The sequence below is a fragment of the Macaca thibetana genome, chromosome 1, assembly GCF_024542745.1.
Source record: "Macaca thibetana thibetana isolate TM-01 chromosome 1, ASM2454274v1, whole genome shotgun sequence".
Taxonomy (NCBI): domain Eukaryota; kingdom Metazoa; phylum Chordata; class Mammalia; order Primates; family Cercopithecidae; genus Macaca; species Macaca thibetana.
This window is the reverse complement of record NC_065578.1, coordinates 91,422,513-91,437,890: the sequence shown is the minus strand read 5'-3', so window position 1 is coordinate 91,437,890 and position 15,378 is coordinate 91,422,513. Positions and strand designations below refer to the sequence as shown.

The 15,378-nt window shown below is 36.7% G+C and overlaps 1 protein-coding gene across 1 annotated transcript in view; it reads right to left on the bottom strand.

Annotated features, from left to right (window-relative positions):
• Positions 1-15,378, bottom strand: part of EPHX4 (epoxide hydrolase 4) — a 35,227-nt gene that overhangs the window by 1,373 nt on the left and 18,476 nt on the right. Inside the window, exons 5-6 of the mRNA XM_050777501.1 lie at positions 15,177-15,280; positions 12,893-13,041 (exon numbers count right to left, since the gene is read on the bottom strand). Of these exons, the coding sequence (XP_050633458.1) occupies positions 12,893-13,041; positions 15,177-15,280 (253 nt within the window). The remainder of the gene's footprint in view (positions 1-12,892; positions 13,042-15,176; positions 15,281-15,378) is intronic.

The window sequence follows — 15,378 nt, the reverse complement described above, 5'->3', positions numbered from 1 at the left end:
CTCTTGCTATGTTGACCAGGCTGGTCTCAAACTCCTGGCTTCAAGTGCTCCTCCCATCTTGGCCTCCCAAAGTGCTGGGATTACAGGCATGAGCCAGCACACCTGGCCTATATTTTCTTAAGTACAGAAAAGTGTAAAGAACAAAAATAAAATCATTTATAATTCCATTATCAAAAGGGTAATATTTTGGCATTTCCTATGCATATTCTTGAAACCATACTATAAATATAATGCAATATAGACAATTTATACACAGTACACGTATGCAAATTTCACATTAAATGATATCAAGAATTTTCTAATTCCATAACATTTTTCAAAAATAATTGTAAAAGATACTAGTTTATGGCATAACTCATAAATGACTTGACTATTCCCCTATAATTGAATATTTAGGTTTTGTGGTATTTCTCCTTGTTTTAAATTATGCTATAATAAGCATTTTATAGCCAGATTTTTCTTGGCATTTCTGATAATCCCTTTGGACTACAGCCTAGAAGTAAAATTCCTGAGCTAAAGGGAACAAATATTTTTGAAGCTTTTGACATCTTCTGTTAGTGTTTTTCAGAAAAGTTGACAGTATTAATTATACTCCTATTGATTAAGAATGAAAATGAACATCTAACTGTTTATCACTGAGTCACATTTTTACTAGTAAATAAAAAAGCCTGATTTGTGGCAATTCAGAGTTGACAGCAGGATATTACACATGCCCACCATGGACTTAACTTCTGACACCACACAAGTGGCCAACATTTGGTTGTAATGCTCCTAAAAATTAAGTTCTTTGTAAATGGGTAAATTGATAGAAAAATGTATTCTATACTTACTAACTCATGGGTTAGAATTCAAACTTTAGAGCCAGGCACGGTGGCTCACACACCCCAGCACTTAGGGAGGCCAAGGTGGGCAGATCACCTGAGGTCAGGAGTTCAAGACCAGCCTGGCCAACATGGCGAAACCCCGTCTCTATTAAAAATACAAAAATTAGCCGGGTGTGGTGGCTTACACCTGTAATCCCAGCTACTCGGGAGGCTGAGGCAGGAGAATTGCTTGAACCCAGGAGGCAGAGGTTGCTGTGAGCTGAGATCGCACTATTGCACTCCAGTCTGGGGAACAGAGCAAACTCCATCTTAAAAAAAAAAAAAAAAAAAAAAAAACCCGCAAACTTGGCCGGGCGCGGTGGCTCAAGCCTGTAATCCCAGCACTTTGGGAGGCCGAGACGGGCGGATCACGACGTCAGGAGTTCGAGACCATCCTGGCTAACACGGTGAAACCCCGTCTCTACTAAAAAATACAAAAAACTAGCCGGGCGAGGTGGTGGGCGCCTGTAGTCCCAGCTACTCGGGAGGCTGAGGCAGGAGAATGGCGTAAAAACCCGGGAGGCGGAGCTTGCAATGAGCTGAGATCCGGCCACTGCACTCCAGCCTGGGCGACACAGCAAGACTCCGTCTCAAAAAAAAAAAAAAAAAAAAAAACCGCAAACTTTAAAGCCACTTACATTCTACAGCACAATAATATTCAAAACCAAACCATTTTCTAACAGTTATCTGCATGGTTTAGCAATATCGGTGCACAGAACAATTGAATTAGTAAAGTAAGCAAAGTTGTTTTTTTTTTGTTTTTTTTTTTTTTTTTTTTTGAGACGGAGTCTGGCTCTGTCGCCCAGGCTGGAGTGCAGTGGCCAGATCTCAGCTCACTGCAAGCTCCGCCTCCCGGGTTTACGCCATTCTCCTGCCTCAGCCTCCCGTGTAAGCGGAGTTTTAAAGGACTATTAGTCAAAGAGCAAAGAGAAATATAAACTCTCCACCAAATCGAAATAGAGATAAAAGAGAGGAGTTTCCAGAAAACAGAAGAAAAGCATATTCTCTGGTCCTGAGGTTTCAAATTACTAAATTTCACATTAAATATGTTACATGTGAAATAAAGTAATCAGTAATTAAGATGATATTTTGGTTTTTATCTGCTGACTCATGATTTCTCAACTGGTTCAAACACTGTGCAGCAAAAAGAGGTGCTATTTGTCAGATTCCCCCTACCCAACAGTAGTACATGCATTTATACAAATATATAAAGCTGTTTTGGATGCATTTAATATATAAATGGTATCATATTCCATATATCCTTCTACAACTTGTTTTTGTGCCTTAATATATTTTTAAGATTTATTCATTGATGATGATGAGGTAGGAGGTGGGACTCGACTCTGGACCAGATTGAAGACTGGCTGAAACTGGTAAGAGGCACCAAAAGTACTTCTCTATATGACATGCCCACCAGTGCCATGACACTTTACCATTGCTGTGGCAACACCCAGAAGTTACCACCCCTTTTCTAGAAATTTAGAAGTTAGAAAATTAGAAATTACATGTCCCTTAACTTGCATGTAATTAAAAGTGGGTATAAAGATGAATGCAGAACTGCCCCTGAGCTGCTACTGTGGGCACACTACCTATAGGTTAGATTTTCTCTGTAAGGAGCAGTACCTCTGCTGTTGCTGTACACTGCTGTTTCAATAAAAGTTGCTGTCTAACACCACCAGCTTGCCCTTGAATCTTCCTGGGCAAAGCCAAGAACCCTTCCAGGCAAAGCTCCAATTTTGGGGTTTGCCTGCCCTGCATCAATGATACATGAAGTTCTACTTCACTCATTTTCATTCCTATATAGAATTCCATCATATGATTATACTGCAATTGATCCATTCTTCTGTTAAAAGACATTTTAAAATGTCCATTTTGATAATTCAAATAACCAAATTCATTCTTGTACACATCCACTTATGCGCATGTACAACAGTTTCCTTACAGTACATCCCCAGAAATAGAACTGCTTTTCAGAGTATATACATCCTCAACCTTACTTGATATTGTCAAATTGTTTTTTAAACTGATTGTATGTTCCACAAGCAGCATGTAAAAATTCTCTTTGCTCTACTTCACTGCCAACATGTTCTCAATTGGTTAATTTTTTTCCAATCAAATAAGTGTGAAACATTTTCACTTACCTGATGTACCAGATACTGCTCCACAAAACTTCTTCCCTTCCACTATAGTGTTTTAAAAAATCCAATTTTTAGCAGGACAATTGGTCATCCAGAATTCCTAAACTTCCTATTGTTAGGTGAGGATGTAATGTGTGCCCAGCATGCCCTCTCTGACCCTTCTCACTTCCCACTGACAAATGCAGATGCGGTGGTAAGCCACCATGGACCACACAGACAAGGGCAACACCCTATGTATAACAGAACAACAAAACAGAAAGCACCAAGGCTTCTGACCAAAGAAAAACATAACTGTGATGATTTCACAGAGCAAAACTGCACCAGCCTAGACTTTTACTTGTGAGAGAAAGAAATTCCATCTTGTTTTTGCCAGTTATTTCATCTCTCTCTTACAAGCAGTAACACCTATGTTGTATACCTGGCTACCATTAGGGTTCAGCAACTTTCATATGTTTATTGGCTGTTAGATTCCTTTTCTGTGAATTGCTTTCTCATATCCTTTATCCATTTTTTGATTGAGCTACTTTTTTTCGTATTGATTTGGAGGTATTCCTTATTATACTCTAGATATTAATTCAAAATTAATTGTGTATTGCAAATAACTTCTACCCACCTAAGGTTGCTCATCATTTTATATCTTTTGACATATAGATATTTTTAAATATTAATGTAGTCAAATGTATCAGTCTTCACAATTTGAGAGCTAGTTCTGCTTTATTTAAGAAATCCTTCCCACATGAGGTCATGAAAGTTTTATTTTCTAGACATTTTAAAGTTTTATTATTGCAGATGGGTTTTTATTTCCCTAAAGTTTATTTTTATTTTATTTTATTCTACTATTTTAGATTCAGGGGGTACACGTGTGGTTTGTTACATGGGTATATTGTATGATGCTTTGGGTTTCCATTGATCCTGTCATCCAAATAATGAACATAGTTCCCAACAGGAAGTTTTCCAACCCTTGCTGCCCTCCCTCCCTCCACCATTTTGGAGTCCCATTGTCTATTGTGCCCATCTTTATGTCCATGAATACCCAATGCCTGAAGCTTATTTTTTGTTTGGTAAAATAAAATACAGGGACCTAATTTAGTTTTATTCTATATGCATATCCAATTAGTCCAACAAAATTTATTGAATCTTCACCACTGGTTTAAAATGCTATCTCTGTCATATCAAGTTCCCCCATATGTGGTTCTGTTTTGGGGCTTTCTTGTCTGTTTCGTCAATTTGTTCATCCCAGAGTGAACACCATATTTTATTTATTTTATAGCTTTATTGTAAGTCTTGATATCTAATAGAGCTATTCACCCACCTATTTTTCTTCTTCTTCTTCTTCTTCTTTTTTTTTTGAGACAGTGTCTCACTTGGTCACCTAGGCTAGAGTGCAGTGGCATCATCTCGGCTCACTGCAACCTCAAGTGATTCTCATGCCTCAGCCATCCAAGTAGTTGGGATTACAGGTATGCACCACCAAGTCCAGCTAATTTTTTGTATTTTTAGTAGAGATGGGGTTTTGCCATGTTGGCCAGGCTGGTCTTGAACTCCTGGCCTCATGTGATCCACCCACCTTGGCCTCCCAAAGTGCTGGGATTACAGGCGTGAGCCACCGCCTCTGGTTAACTATTCTTTTCTTTAAAATGATCTTGGTCATTCTTGGTCCTATGCTCTCCCATATAAATATTGAAATTAGCTTGTCAAGTTTCATTTAAAAATTTTCTTATGGTTTTCACTGAAGTTGCATTAAGTTCATAGAATAATTTGGGGAGAGTCCAGTAACTATTTTTTATTTTTAATTATTAATTTAAAAACTTTTTTTTTTTTTTTTTTTTTTTTGAGACAGGGTCTTGCTCTCTCACCCAGGCTAGAGTGCACTAGCAGCATCATAGCTCACTGCAGCCTTGAATTCCTGGGCTCAAGTGATCCTTCCACCTGAACCTCCTGAGTAGCCAGGACTGCAGAGGCATGCCACAACACCTGGCTAATTAAAAAAAAAAAAAAAAAATTTTTTTTGTAGATACATGGTCTCACTGTGTTGCAGGCTGGTCTCTAACTCCTGGCTTCAAGTAATCCTCCCACTTCAGCCTCCCAAAGTGCTGGGATTACAGGCACGAGTCACTGTACCTGGCCCCAAGAACTTTATGATACTGTAGTTTCCCACTCATGAACATGATAAACCAGAGCTGGTTTTCAGTAGTTTATACCAGCAAGTCTGTATCAATTGTGAAATTATTACAATACTTCTCGGCAGGGCAGGGTGGCTCATACCTGTTATCCCAACATTTTGAGATGGCGTCGTTTGAGGCCAGGAGTTCGAGGCTGGAGTGAACTGTGATCATACCACTGCACTCCAGTCTGGGCAACAACAAAGTGAGACCCTGTCTCAAAAAAAACAAAAAACAAAAAACTTCTCTACTGGTTGGTAAATAGTCACTGTTCTAAGCCCACATTATTTAATGTCTTAGAATAAATTTTGATAATGCATAAAGGTCATCTTTTGTTAGAGTCATTCCTATATGCCTTAGAATTTTTTGTTGCATTTGCAGGTGCATCTGTTTAAGAAATATGTGTTTTATAATGGTTGTTGGTTTGTGAGACTATAATTTTGTATCTTGAACTTTTATGTATCAACTCTGCTGAGCTGTTTTAATTTTGATAATTTTCCTGTAGATTCTCCTGGTTTTTCTAGATATATAAACACATTGTCTATGAATTATTATTTCTTCCTTCCCCGATTCTCCTGGTTTTTCTAGATATATAAACACATTATCTATGAATTATTATTTCTTCCTTCCCTGATTCTCACTTTTTTTCCCTTATCTTACATGCTGGCTAAGACGTAATACAGTGGTGAAGAGAAACAGTTATAGTAGTCAGGTTTATTTATGTATTAATTTTTTTTGAGACAGGGTCTCACTCTGTCGCTGAGGCTGGAGTGCAATGACGGATCTGGGCTCACTGCAACCTCCGCCTCCTGGGTTCAAGCGATTCTCGTGCCTCAACCTCCAGAATAGCTGGGATTACAGGCACCCACCACCACACCCAGGTAATTTTTTGTATTTTTAGTAGAGACTGGGTTTCGCTATGTTGGCCAGGCTGGTCTTGAACTCCTGGCCTCATGCGATCCACCCATCTTGGCCTACCAAAGTGCTGGGGTTCCAGACGTGAGCCACTGCACCTGGCCCCTCAAGTTTATCTTTATTCATTGTTTTTGAAAGAAATGCTTTTAGTGTTTCATCACAAAATGATGTTTACTATAGGTTTTTGGTAGACAAAGTTCCCTTCTTCATTGTTGTGGTAGTGGAACCGTAATATGATTAACAGAAAGGCACCAGCTGACACAGAGAATATCAAGTTTAATGACAAAGGAAAAAGAAACTTACAAAGATGGTTTCATAAAGCAGGAGATAATATATTACTCTCTCAGATACCAGTAAAACTTTGCAGGCCCTCCAAAGTTTCCCATGGAAATACAACTGTGAAGAGCACTACAAATGTATTACTTACTTTCTAATACAAAGCAAGTATTTTACCATTTTAATAGAGGTTTTGTATATCCTTGGCCCCAACTCCTGAAGAATCTTCTATGCCTGCCAGCTCTCCAGGTGCAAACAATCAGTGGAAAACACCCTCAATGTTTTATTATTATTATTATTTTCTGGAACAATTGAGTAAAGCAAAGGTCTGTTTCCCAGAAATATCCCTTCAGCAGATGCAGGCTTATCCCACCTATCTGAGGTCCACTCCTTTCTCCTCTATTTCTAGATTACTAAGAATTGTTGCATGAATGTGCATTAAATTTTATTAAACGCTTTTTCTTAATTGATTTAGCTGGTCATAGTTTCCCTTTTAATCTATTAATGTAATTAAATTAATGGATTTTTTTTTTTTTTTTTTTTTTTTTTAAGACGGAGTTTCGCTCTTGTTCTCCAGGCTGGAGTGCATTGGCACGATCTTGGCTCACTGCAACCTCCGCCTCCCAGCTTCAAGTGATTCTTCTGCCTCAGCCTCTGGAGCAGCTGGGATTACAGGCATGCACCACCACGCCCAGCCAATTTTGTATTTTTAGTAGAGATAGGGTTTCTCCATGTTGGTCAGACTGTTATCGAACTCTCGACGTCAGGTGATCCGCCTGACTCAGCCTTCCAAAATGCTGGGATTACAGGCATGAGCCACTGCGCCCAGCCTAATTAATGAATTTTTAATGCTAACTCGTCCTTGGTTTAATTTTTTAATGCATACTGAATTCAGTTTGATATTTTATTTTGAATGTGTGGATTTATGTTTATAACCTAAATTGACCTATAATTTGCCTGTCTTATTCAATCCTTGTTTTGGTATGAAAGTTATATTAGCCTCATAAGATGAGCTGAAATATATCTTCCTTTTATAATATCTGAAAGAGTATTTAACAGTGGGATTTTCTGTGACAAAACTTACCTGTAGGCTGGGTGCGGTGGCTCACACCCGTAATCCCAACACTTTGGGAGGCTGAGGTGGGTGGATCACCTGAGGCCAGGAGTTCGAGATCAGCCTGGCCAACATGGTGAAACCCCGTCTCTATTAAAAATATAAAAATTAGCCGGACACAGTTGCACAAGACTGTAATCTAAGTTACTGCGGAGGCTGAGGCAGGAGAATCACTTGAACCTGGGAGGCGGAAGTTACAGTGAGCCGAGATTGTGCCACTTTACTCCAGCCTGGATGACAGAGCAAGACTCCGTCTCAAAAAAAAACTAACTTACCTGTAAAACCATCTAGGCTTCTATGTATAGCTGTGTATTTGTATGTCTATGTGTGTTACTATAGATATGCTTTAAATTCATATTGGTTAGCTATAAGTCTTTTCATGTTTTTGAATTCTTCATGAGTAGTTTTGGATAAGTTATGTTTTTCTTAAAAATTGCCCGTTTTGTCAAAGTTCTAAAATTTGTTAACTTAAACATTTATACCTTAATATCTGTAATATTTGTATTGATAGTTATGTTTATTTACTGCTTTCTGGTTCCTAACTTTGTTTATTTGTGCCTTCTGTTTTTTCTTAACCATTCTTGCCAATAGCTTATCTATCTTAGTAGTCTTCAAATAATCGGCTTTTGGTTTTGCCACTTCTCTCTATTGTGTCTTTGTTTTCTATTGTATTAATTTTTGCTTTATATATGTAATTTAAATTGTTTGTCTTCTAATTTATTTTTGTTTACATGTTCTTTTTCTAACTTCTTAAGTTGAACTCTTACGTCACTGATTTTCAATATTTCCTAATATAATCTTTAAAGCTATATATTTCTTCCTAAGTATTGTTTTAACTATTCCTCATGTTTTGAAATATCATTTTTTCTAAGTTTTTACTAATTTCATAGATTTTTTACCCATAGTTATTCAGAAGTCAAATTTCTGAATATATGAAGTTTTCTAAAAGTTTGTTGCTATTGTTATTGATTTCTACTGTAATGTGTTCAGAGAAAATAATCTATGTAATATTTTTGGGTATTGGTTAAGATTTTGCTTTGTAGTCCAGTATGTAATCAATCTTCATAAATATTCTTTACATTATTGAATAGGCTGGGTACAGTGGCTCACACCTGTAATCCCAGCACTTTGGGAGGCTGAGGCAGGAGGATCACTTAAGACCAGGATTTGGAGACCAGCCTAGGCAACATAGTGACACCTCACCACTATTTAAAAAAGAAAAGAAAAGAATGTGTATTTTTCTGATTGTTAGGTGCAGAGTTGTACAGATCAAAGATATTAATAGAGTTGTTGAAATCTTCTATATCCTTGTTAATTTGTTTCTGCTTGATTGATCAACTTCAGAGAGAAGTGGGTTTAAATCTCCTATAGTAATTATGGATTTGTCCATTTTTTCTTGTAAGTCTGTTACATTTTGCTTTATTATCTGATGCTTTATTATACGTTTAGAATTATCTTTTTGCAGTATAGGTCCTATAGCTAGTCTTATTCCCAGTTCATCCTGGTTCCTCAGGTCCAAATTTTGGCAAGTCTTTGGATGAGGATATAGTCCCAAGGAGGCTTAGGTTAATAAATGAGGGCTATTTTCATGCCTGACTATAATGTACTATACCTTATATTTGTAGTCTTACTGTGCATTACATAGCCCTGTTGTTAATGATATACTCAGCTTTGCTTATCTATATAAAGAATTACTTGGGGAGGGGGGTCAGTGAGCTTCTAGAGGTCTAATGAACCTTTCCCTCAACGAGATTTAACGTATAACCAGCTAGTTTAAAAATCCATCTTTTGCCTTGATAAAACTGTTTTGAAGTTTATAGGCCTGCTCGCTCTCATTCTCTCTCTCTCTCTCTGCTAATTAACAGGATTCCAGTGACTACTCTTGGGAATGCAAGTCCTCCTAATAAACAACTATTAGTAAAAGAATCTCAGAAAGATGAGAATATTTTCCCTCTTTCCTTATAGATACTTACAACGTACTGTTCTACAACTCAAAGCAAGCACTATAAAAAGATAAACTGAGAACATGTTTGAAAATTGTCGTTCTTGTCTCCTACCCAAAATTAAGATTTTAAATCTTTTTTCCTTAATATAAAAAAAGACTTGTTTGAAAATGTGCCATTCTCTCTATTTTCTCTTTACAAATGTTATTTGTAAAAACAAATAAAAACCAAACAAGAAAACATGAACTTCAGACACTGTTACTTCAGATATTGTTGCTATATCCTATAAAATATAACCTGTAGCCTCTGCAATCTATCTGCCCTTTTTTTTTTTTTTTTTTTGAGACGGAGTCTTGCTCTGTGGCCCAGGCTGGAGTGCAGTGGCCGGATCTCAGCTCACTGCAAGCTCCGCCTCCCGGGTTCACGCCATTCTCCTGCCTCAGCCTCCCGAGTAGCTGGGACCACAGGTGCCCGCCACCTCGCCTGGCTAGTTTTTTTGTTTTTTTTTTTTGTAGTTTTAGTAGAGACGGGGTTTCACTTTGCCTTGCATGATAAACTGTTACCTACAAAGACCATTTAAATTAACATCTCTGTTTTGCTAAAGATATATATATATATCTTTATATTTGTATAAAGTAAATATATATATATATATATATATTTGTAAATTTGTTCTTGTTATTCAAAAAAGATTTGGATTTACCTCTTCTTCCCTCATTCATATAATCTCATGACTCCCTTTGGATTCCACAGAGTTTGAAAGATTTTGTTTTATTTAAACCAATACCTGCTGTAACTTTCCATCTCTTACTTTCAACCATTTTGTGTCCTTATGCTTTAATTGTAACTGTGCAAACACCATATAGATGGATTCTTTTAAAAATCCAATCTGATATTCTCTGTTTTGTAACTGGCAATATTAATATATAAATGCTGGTTGTGCATACTGACATGTTGAAATTGTTTGTCATTTCAGTTTGTGATATTTACCCTGCTTTGCTTCTTTTTCTCCCTTTCTGCCTTTTTGATAGTTTTAAATTTTTTTATTGACAGGTTTTAATTGATTATTTCCTTATTCCCCTCTACTGGTTTGAAAACAATACTATTCTATTTCTATTATTTTATCATAAAAAATTATTAGCATATATATACATAGGCAATTTCTAATTCTATCCTCCATATAAATTATAACTTGCTTTTTACATTTTTACTTCATTATCTCTCTAAGCTACATTCTGGGTAATTTGGGGGGATTTATCTTTCAATTCATAATTCTCTTTGGCTTGTCTGATCTGAAATTTAACTCATCTATAGACTTTTAGATTTCAATGACCATATTTTTCATTTTCTAGAAGTTGTTTTTCAGCTCTTTCCAGCTTGTCTTGATATTACCTTGTTCTTTTCTCATATTTTTTATTCTTTCTTATGTGTAATTATTTAAACATACTTAATAGTCTTTTTAGTTCTATTATTTGAAAGTTGTAGGAGTTCGGCTGCAATTGTATTCTGACTACCATTCATGGTAGGTTAATTTTTTTTTTTTTTTTTTTTTGAGATGGAGTCTCTCTCTGTCACCTAGGTTGGAGTGCAGTGGTGTGATCTCAGTTCACTGCAACCTCCGCCTCCTAGGTTCAAGCGATTCTACCTCAGCTTCCGAGTAGCTAGGATTACAGGCATGAGCCATCACACCCGGCTAATTTTTGTATTTTTAATAGAGACAGGGTTCTGCCATGTTGGCCAAGCTGGTCTCGAACTCCGCCCACCTCAGCCTCCCAAAGTGCTGGGATTATAGGCGTGGCCCAGGTTGATATTTTTAAATTTGGATTATGAACTCACCTTTAGGGGACTTCATCTGTGGGAATATTGTGAGGCCTGAATTGAGATGTATCCTAGAGAAGTTTTGTCTTTGTTTCTGCCAGGCTTCCTAGGGAATGTTAACAGCCTAAGGCATGTTAACACATAATTTCTGCCCTGCGAATTCCAGAATCATGGAGGTAGCACAAATTCAAATCCATAAACCTCAAATTCAAGGCCAGCTGTGGCTCCTAATTCTTAAGAGAAATGAAATCTCATTTTTTTCCCTAAGTACAGACCCAAACTGACAAATATTCATGTCTTACCTTTCACGCTATACTTTCTCCCCAGACAATATGTTCTAAAACCAAAGCTTGTCTCTACGTCAGTGACTCCCAGATCTTATATATCTTCATCCTAGATTCTCTCCTCTGAGTTCCAGACCCTACTATCCAACTGTGTATTTGAATATCTAAAGTATCACCTAAAAGTCAACTAGCCTAAGATCAATAAAATTCATGACTTTCCCATAAAAACTAGTCCCGTTCTAGTGTTTCCTGTCTCAGTAAATGGCATGCTTATCCATACTGTTGTATATGCCAGAAATCCAGGATCCATATTTGACATCTCTCTTCTCATTCTCCCTCCAACCCATTGCCAACCCCTGTCAATTTTACCGCTTAAGTATCTTTTAAATCTGCCCACTCTCTCCATCTCCACTGTTTTCAGACTAGTTGTTCAAGTTACCATCATCTCTAGCCTGGACTGCTGCAGTTTTCCCACATGTACTCTGAAAATTCTCCAGTACATTCTCTGCGCTATGGCCACACTGAACTTATTCAAATACACATGTGGGTTGTTTTTCTTTTCTGCTTGAGATTCTCATTCACTGGCTTCACATTCGTGGTCTTTACATCCTTCATATGGTCTACTTGGCTGTGCCTGGCCAGCTGCTACCCACCTCTTGGACCCAGCCTCATAATGCTCTTCTCACCCTTACTTTCTGTGCTCCAGCCAAGAAGCCATAATTCTGTTGCTTGAAGCTACAACCCTCTTGCATCTTCCCACAGGGCTTTGGTACCTGCTGTTTCCTTTTTCTGGAATGCCAGTCCCCCTGTCCCCAATCTTGTCTAGTCAATACTTAAGTCATCCTTCACTTCTTTGGTCTAACATCATTTCCTCAGTTGTCATCTCTTTCTTTCAAAGCCTTTCTGTTCATTTATAACCATTCACTCATTACTGTGGTTATTTGCTTAATGTCTGTTTTCTCTATTAGGCTACAAGTTTTGTGAGATCAGAGACCTTATCTGGTTTTGCTCATTACTATGTTCTGAGTACTAACACAGCCCAGAACATAGTGATTAATAAATATTTCTTGAATAAATAAATCATTATTTTAAAATAACTAAAAACATACATCTATTCCAAATAATGTAAAAGGAGAGAATAAGTGGATAGAGTTATAGATAAAACAAGTGACAGCTGCATGGAGGATTTGTGATATTATTCTGTCTACTTTTCCTTATGTTTGAAATTGTCCATAAAAAGATTATGCAACTTACTAAAAAATTAAAATACCTTATTTGAGTCTTTAGATAAGTGGTTAACTTAACCTTAAAAATAAAATATTGTCCCTTTAGGGTCAGACTGAAATATTTTTATTTAACTAAAAAGAAATTATACTAACCTGAAGATATTTCGGTAATGGTTAATTGGGCCACTTAATGCTCCAGGCTGAGAAAAGACATAAATATAAGCTTCAAGATCCTCTGTTGTTAATTGACATCCTTTTCTTCCAATGCCAGTGCTATGACTGGTAAACAGATGTTTCAAAACCTAATTTAAGTGAGAAAAGAATAATTAAAACTTTTTAGTTATCTATTAATAAGCTAAGTCTTTGGCTTTGGAAAGGGGATGGTGGTCATTGTGCAGTGACAACTCCTAATTTCTGCTCTAGCCAAATTTGAGATCTCATTGTTTATACATACATATTCTATGCATTTCTGCTTTCCTGGCTTTATTTTTTCTATATTCTTCCCTTCTAATCTCCCCTGCACACTTCATTTTTATAAAAAGCATCCTGTCTTCTTGGTGCCTATTCATATTCTACAAGACCCAGTTCAAGAGTTCCTTGGATAAATGACTAATTCCCCATCTGGGCAGGAAAGAAAACATAAGCCCAGGACATTGAGGAGGCAAGCTATCACTGACTACAGGGATTATATCAAAAAGCCACAAGAGCCAACCTGAAGGAATGCCTCATTTGATGCCTATTGTGGGATAATTTGGGCATCCAAAAGAATAATGACTATAAATGATTGGTATATATCAAATATATATTCATTACTCTAAAAATTGTTTGTGAAAAGAAAAAGAATGAGAATATATCCTGCCATTCTTGTGTGAACTATATTTCAGAATAAATAAATGTGGAAAAATTCTTTATAGCAGAATTTCAATTAAAACAGAAAGAATTATCAAATTAGAAAATCACCATTTTTCATACCCTAATGAAATAATGGGCCTCGGCTATGATCACTAATGTATGCTAAAATTAATTTGGTGGAAGGATGTGAAGAAATTTTGGATAGGCTGACAACTCATGAGCCCACTGATCACTGTTAGCATTAGTAAAACTGGACCAAGTAGGTGTCATGCGCTTCCTTGATGGGATGTGTTAAGAAATACATAGCACCACCTATTAAGTATCCTTTTCAAATTAAAATTTAATCAAGCCTCTAGATCACCAGTACCTATGAAGTAGGAAAAACAAGGGTTAGAGGAACAAGTTAAATACCACCATGATGAAGCAATCAGCTAAATCCAAAATATGGAGCTTTCCTCAGGCAAATTTCTTCAATAAATAAGTGAGATTAAAAAAAAATAAGAAAAAAAAGAAAGAAGGCACTATTATACATTTTAAAAGCTGTAACAACTAAATACAAGGTATAGGCTTTGGTTCCTGATTCAAACAAAGGAAATACATCAAGACATTTATGACAGTTAATGAAATTTGAATGGGTATTAAATGATATTAAGGAGTTGTCATTTATTCTGTTAGGTTTGATAGTGGCATTGGATTTTTCTGTTTTTTTTTTTTTTTTTTTTTTTTTTTTTTTTTTTTAAGTTCTTATCCCATCACAGTTATACATGGAATTATTTACAGGTAAAATTATATTGTGCCTTTTAAAAATCCTCACCAATATCTAATACCACGTGAGACATATAAGAAGCATTTAGGCTGGGAGTGGTGGCTCACGCCTGTAATCCCAGCACTTTGGGAAGCTGAGGTGGGAGGATCGCTTGAGGCCAGGAGTTTCAGACCAGCCTGGGCAACATGGTAAAACCCAGTCTCTACAAAAAATACAAAAATTAGCCGGGCATGGTGGTGCATGCCTGCAGTCCCAGCTACTTGGGAGGCTGAGGTGGGAGGATTGCTTGAGCCTGGGAGGTTTGAGGCTGCAGTGAGCTGTAATTGCACTACTGCACTCCAGCCTGGGTGACAAAGCAAGTTCCTGTCTCAAAAACAAAGCAAAACAAAAAAATAAAAATAACAAAGAATAATTTAATAAATTTCCAAGATATTTGCGTATGACTACTGGTGTCAGTGTACGTGCGACACTAATATCTGCATGTTTACTTTGTTTGGGGCTTTTTTTTTAATCCCAAAGTCTTCTACTTTGCTGCTATTAAACCTGACATTTGTATTCCCTCATCTCCCCATGAGATGTTCTCTAAAAAGGGGTATGCCCGTAGGGGCACAGTCTCACAAAAAAATTGAAGAACAGCCAGGTATTTAAATACATAAACAGAGACTATGAAAATAAGCAAGACTATATGTAAGTTCTTAAAACCATTTGTTAAGTTATAATAATTTGCTTTCATTTTTCATTATTCTTCTTAAAGGTGGACTTTAAAACATTTTTCATTAATAAGAATAATACATTATTTGTTTGATTTGTTTGGCTTACCTTGAAATCATTTATTGAGAACATAAATTCTGGGAACCATGGTATTTGGAAGAAGTAGTAATAACTGGATTTCAACAGCTGAGCAGGGTGTCGTAAAATATATTCTGAAATTAAAATGCCATGTTAGACCTTATCCAAGGGGTATAAATTACTTACTGTTAGAAGAACTTCTTTTTAGGATAATTTCACTTTAAGATGATCC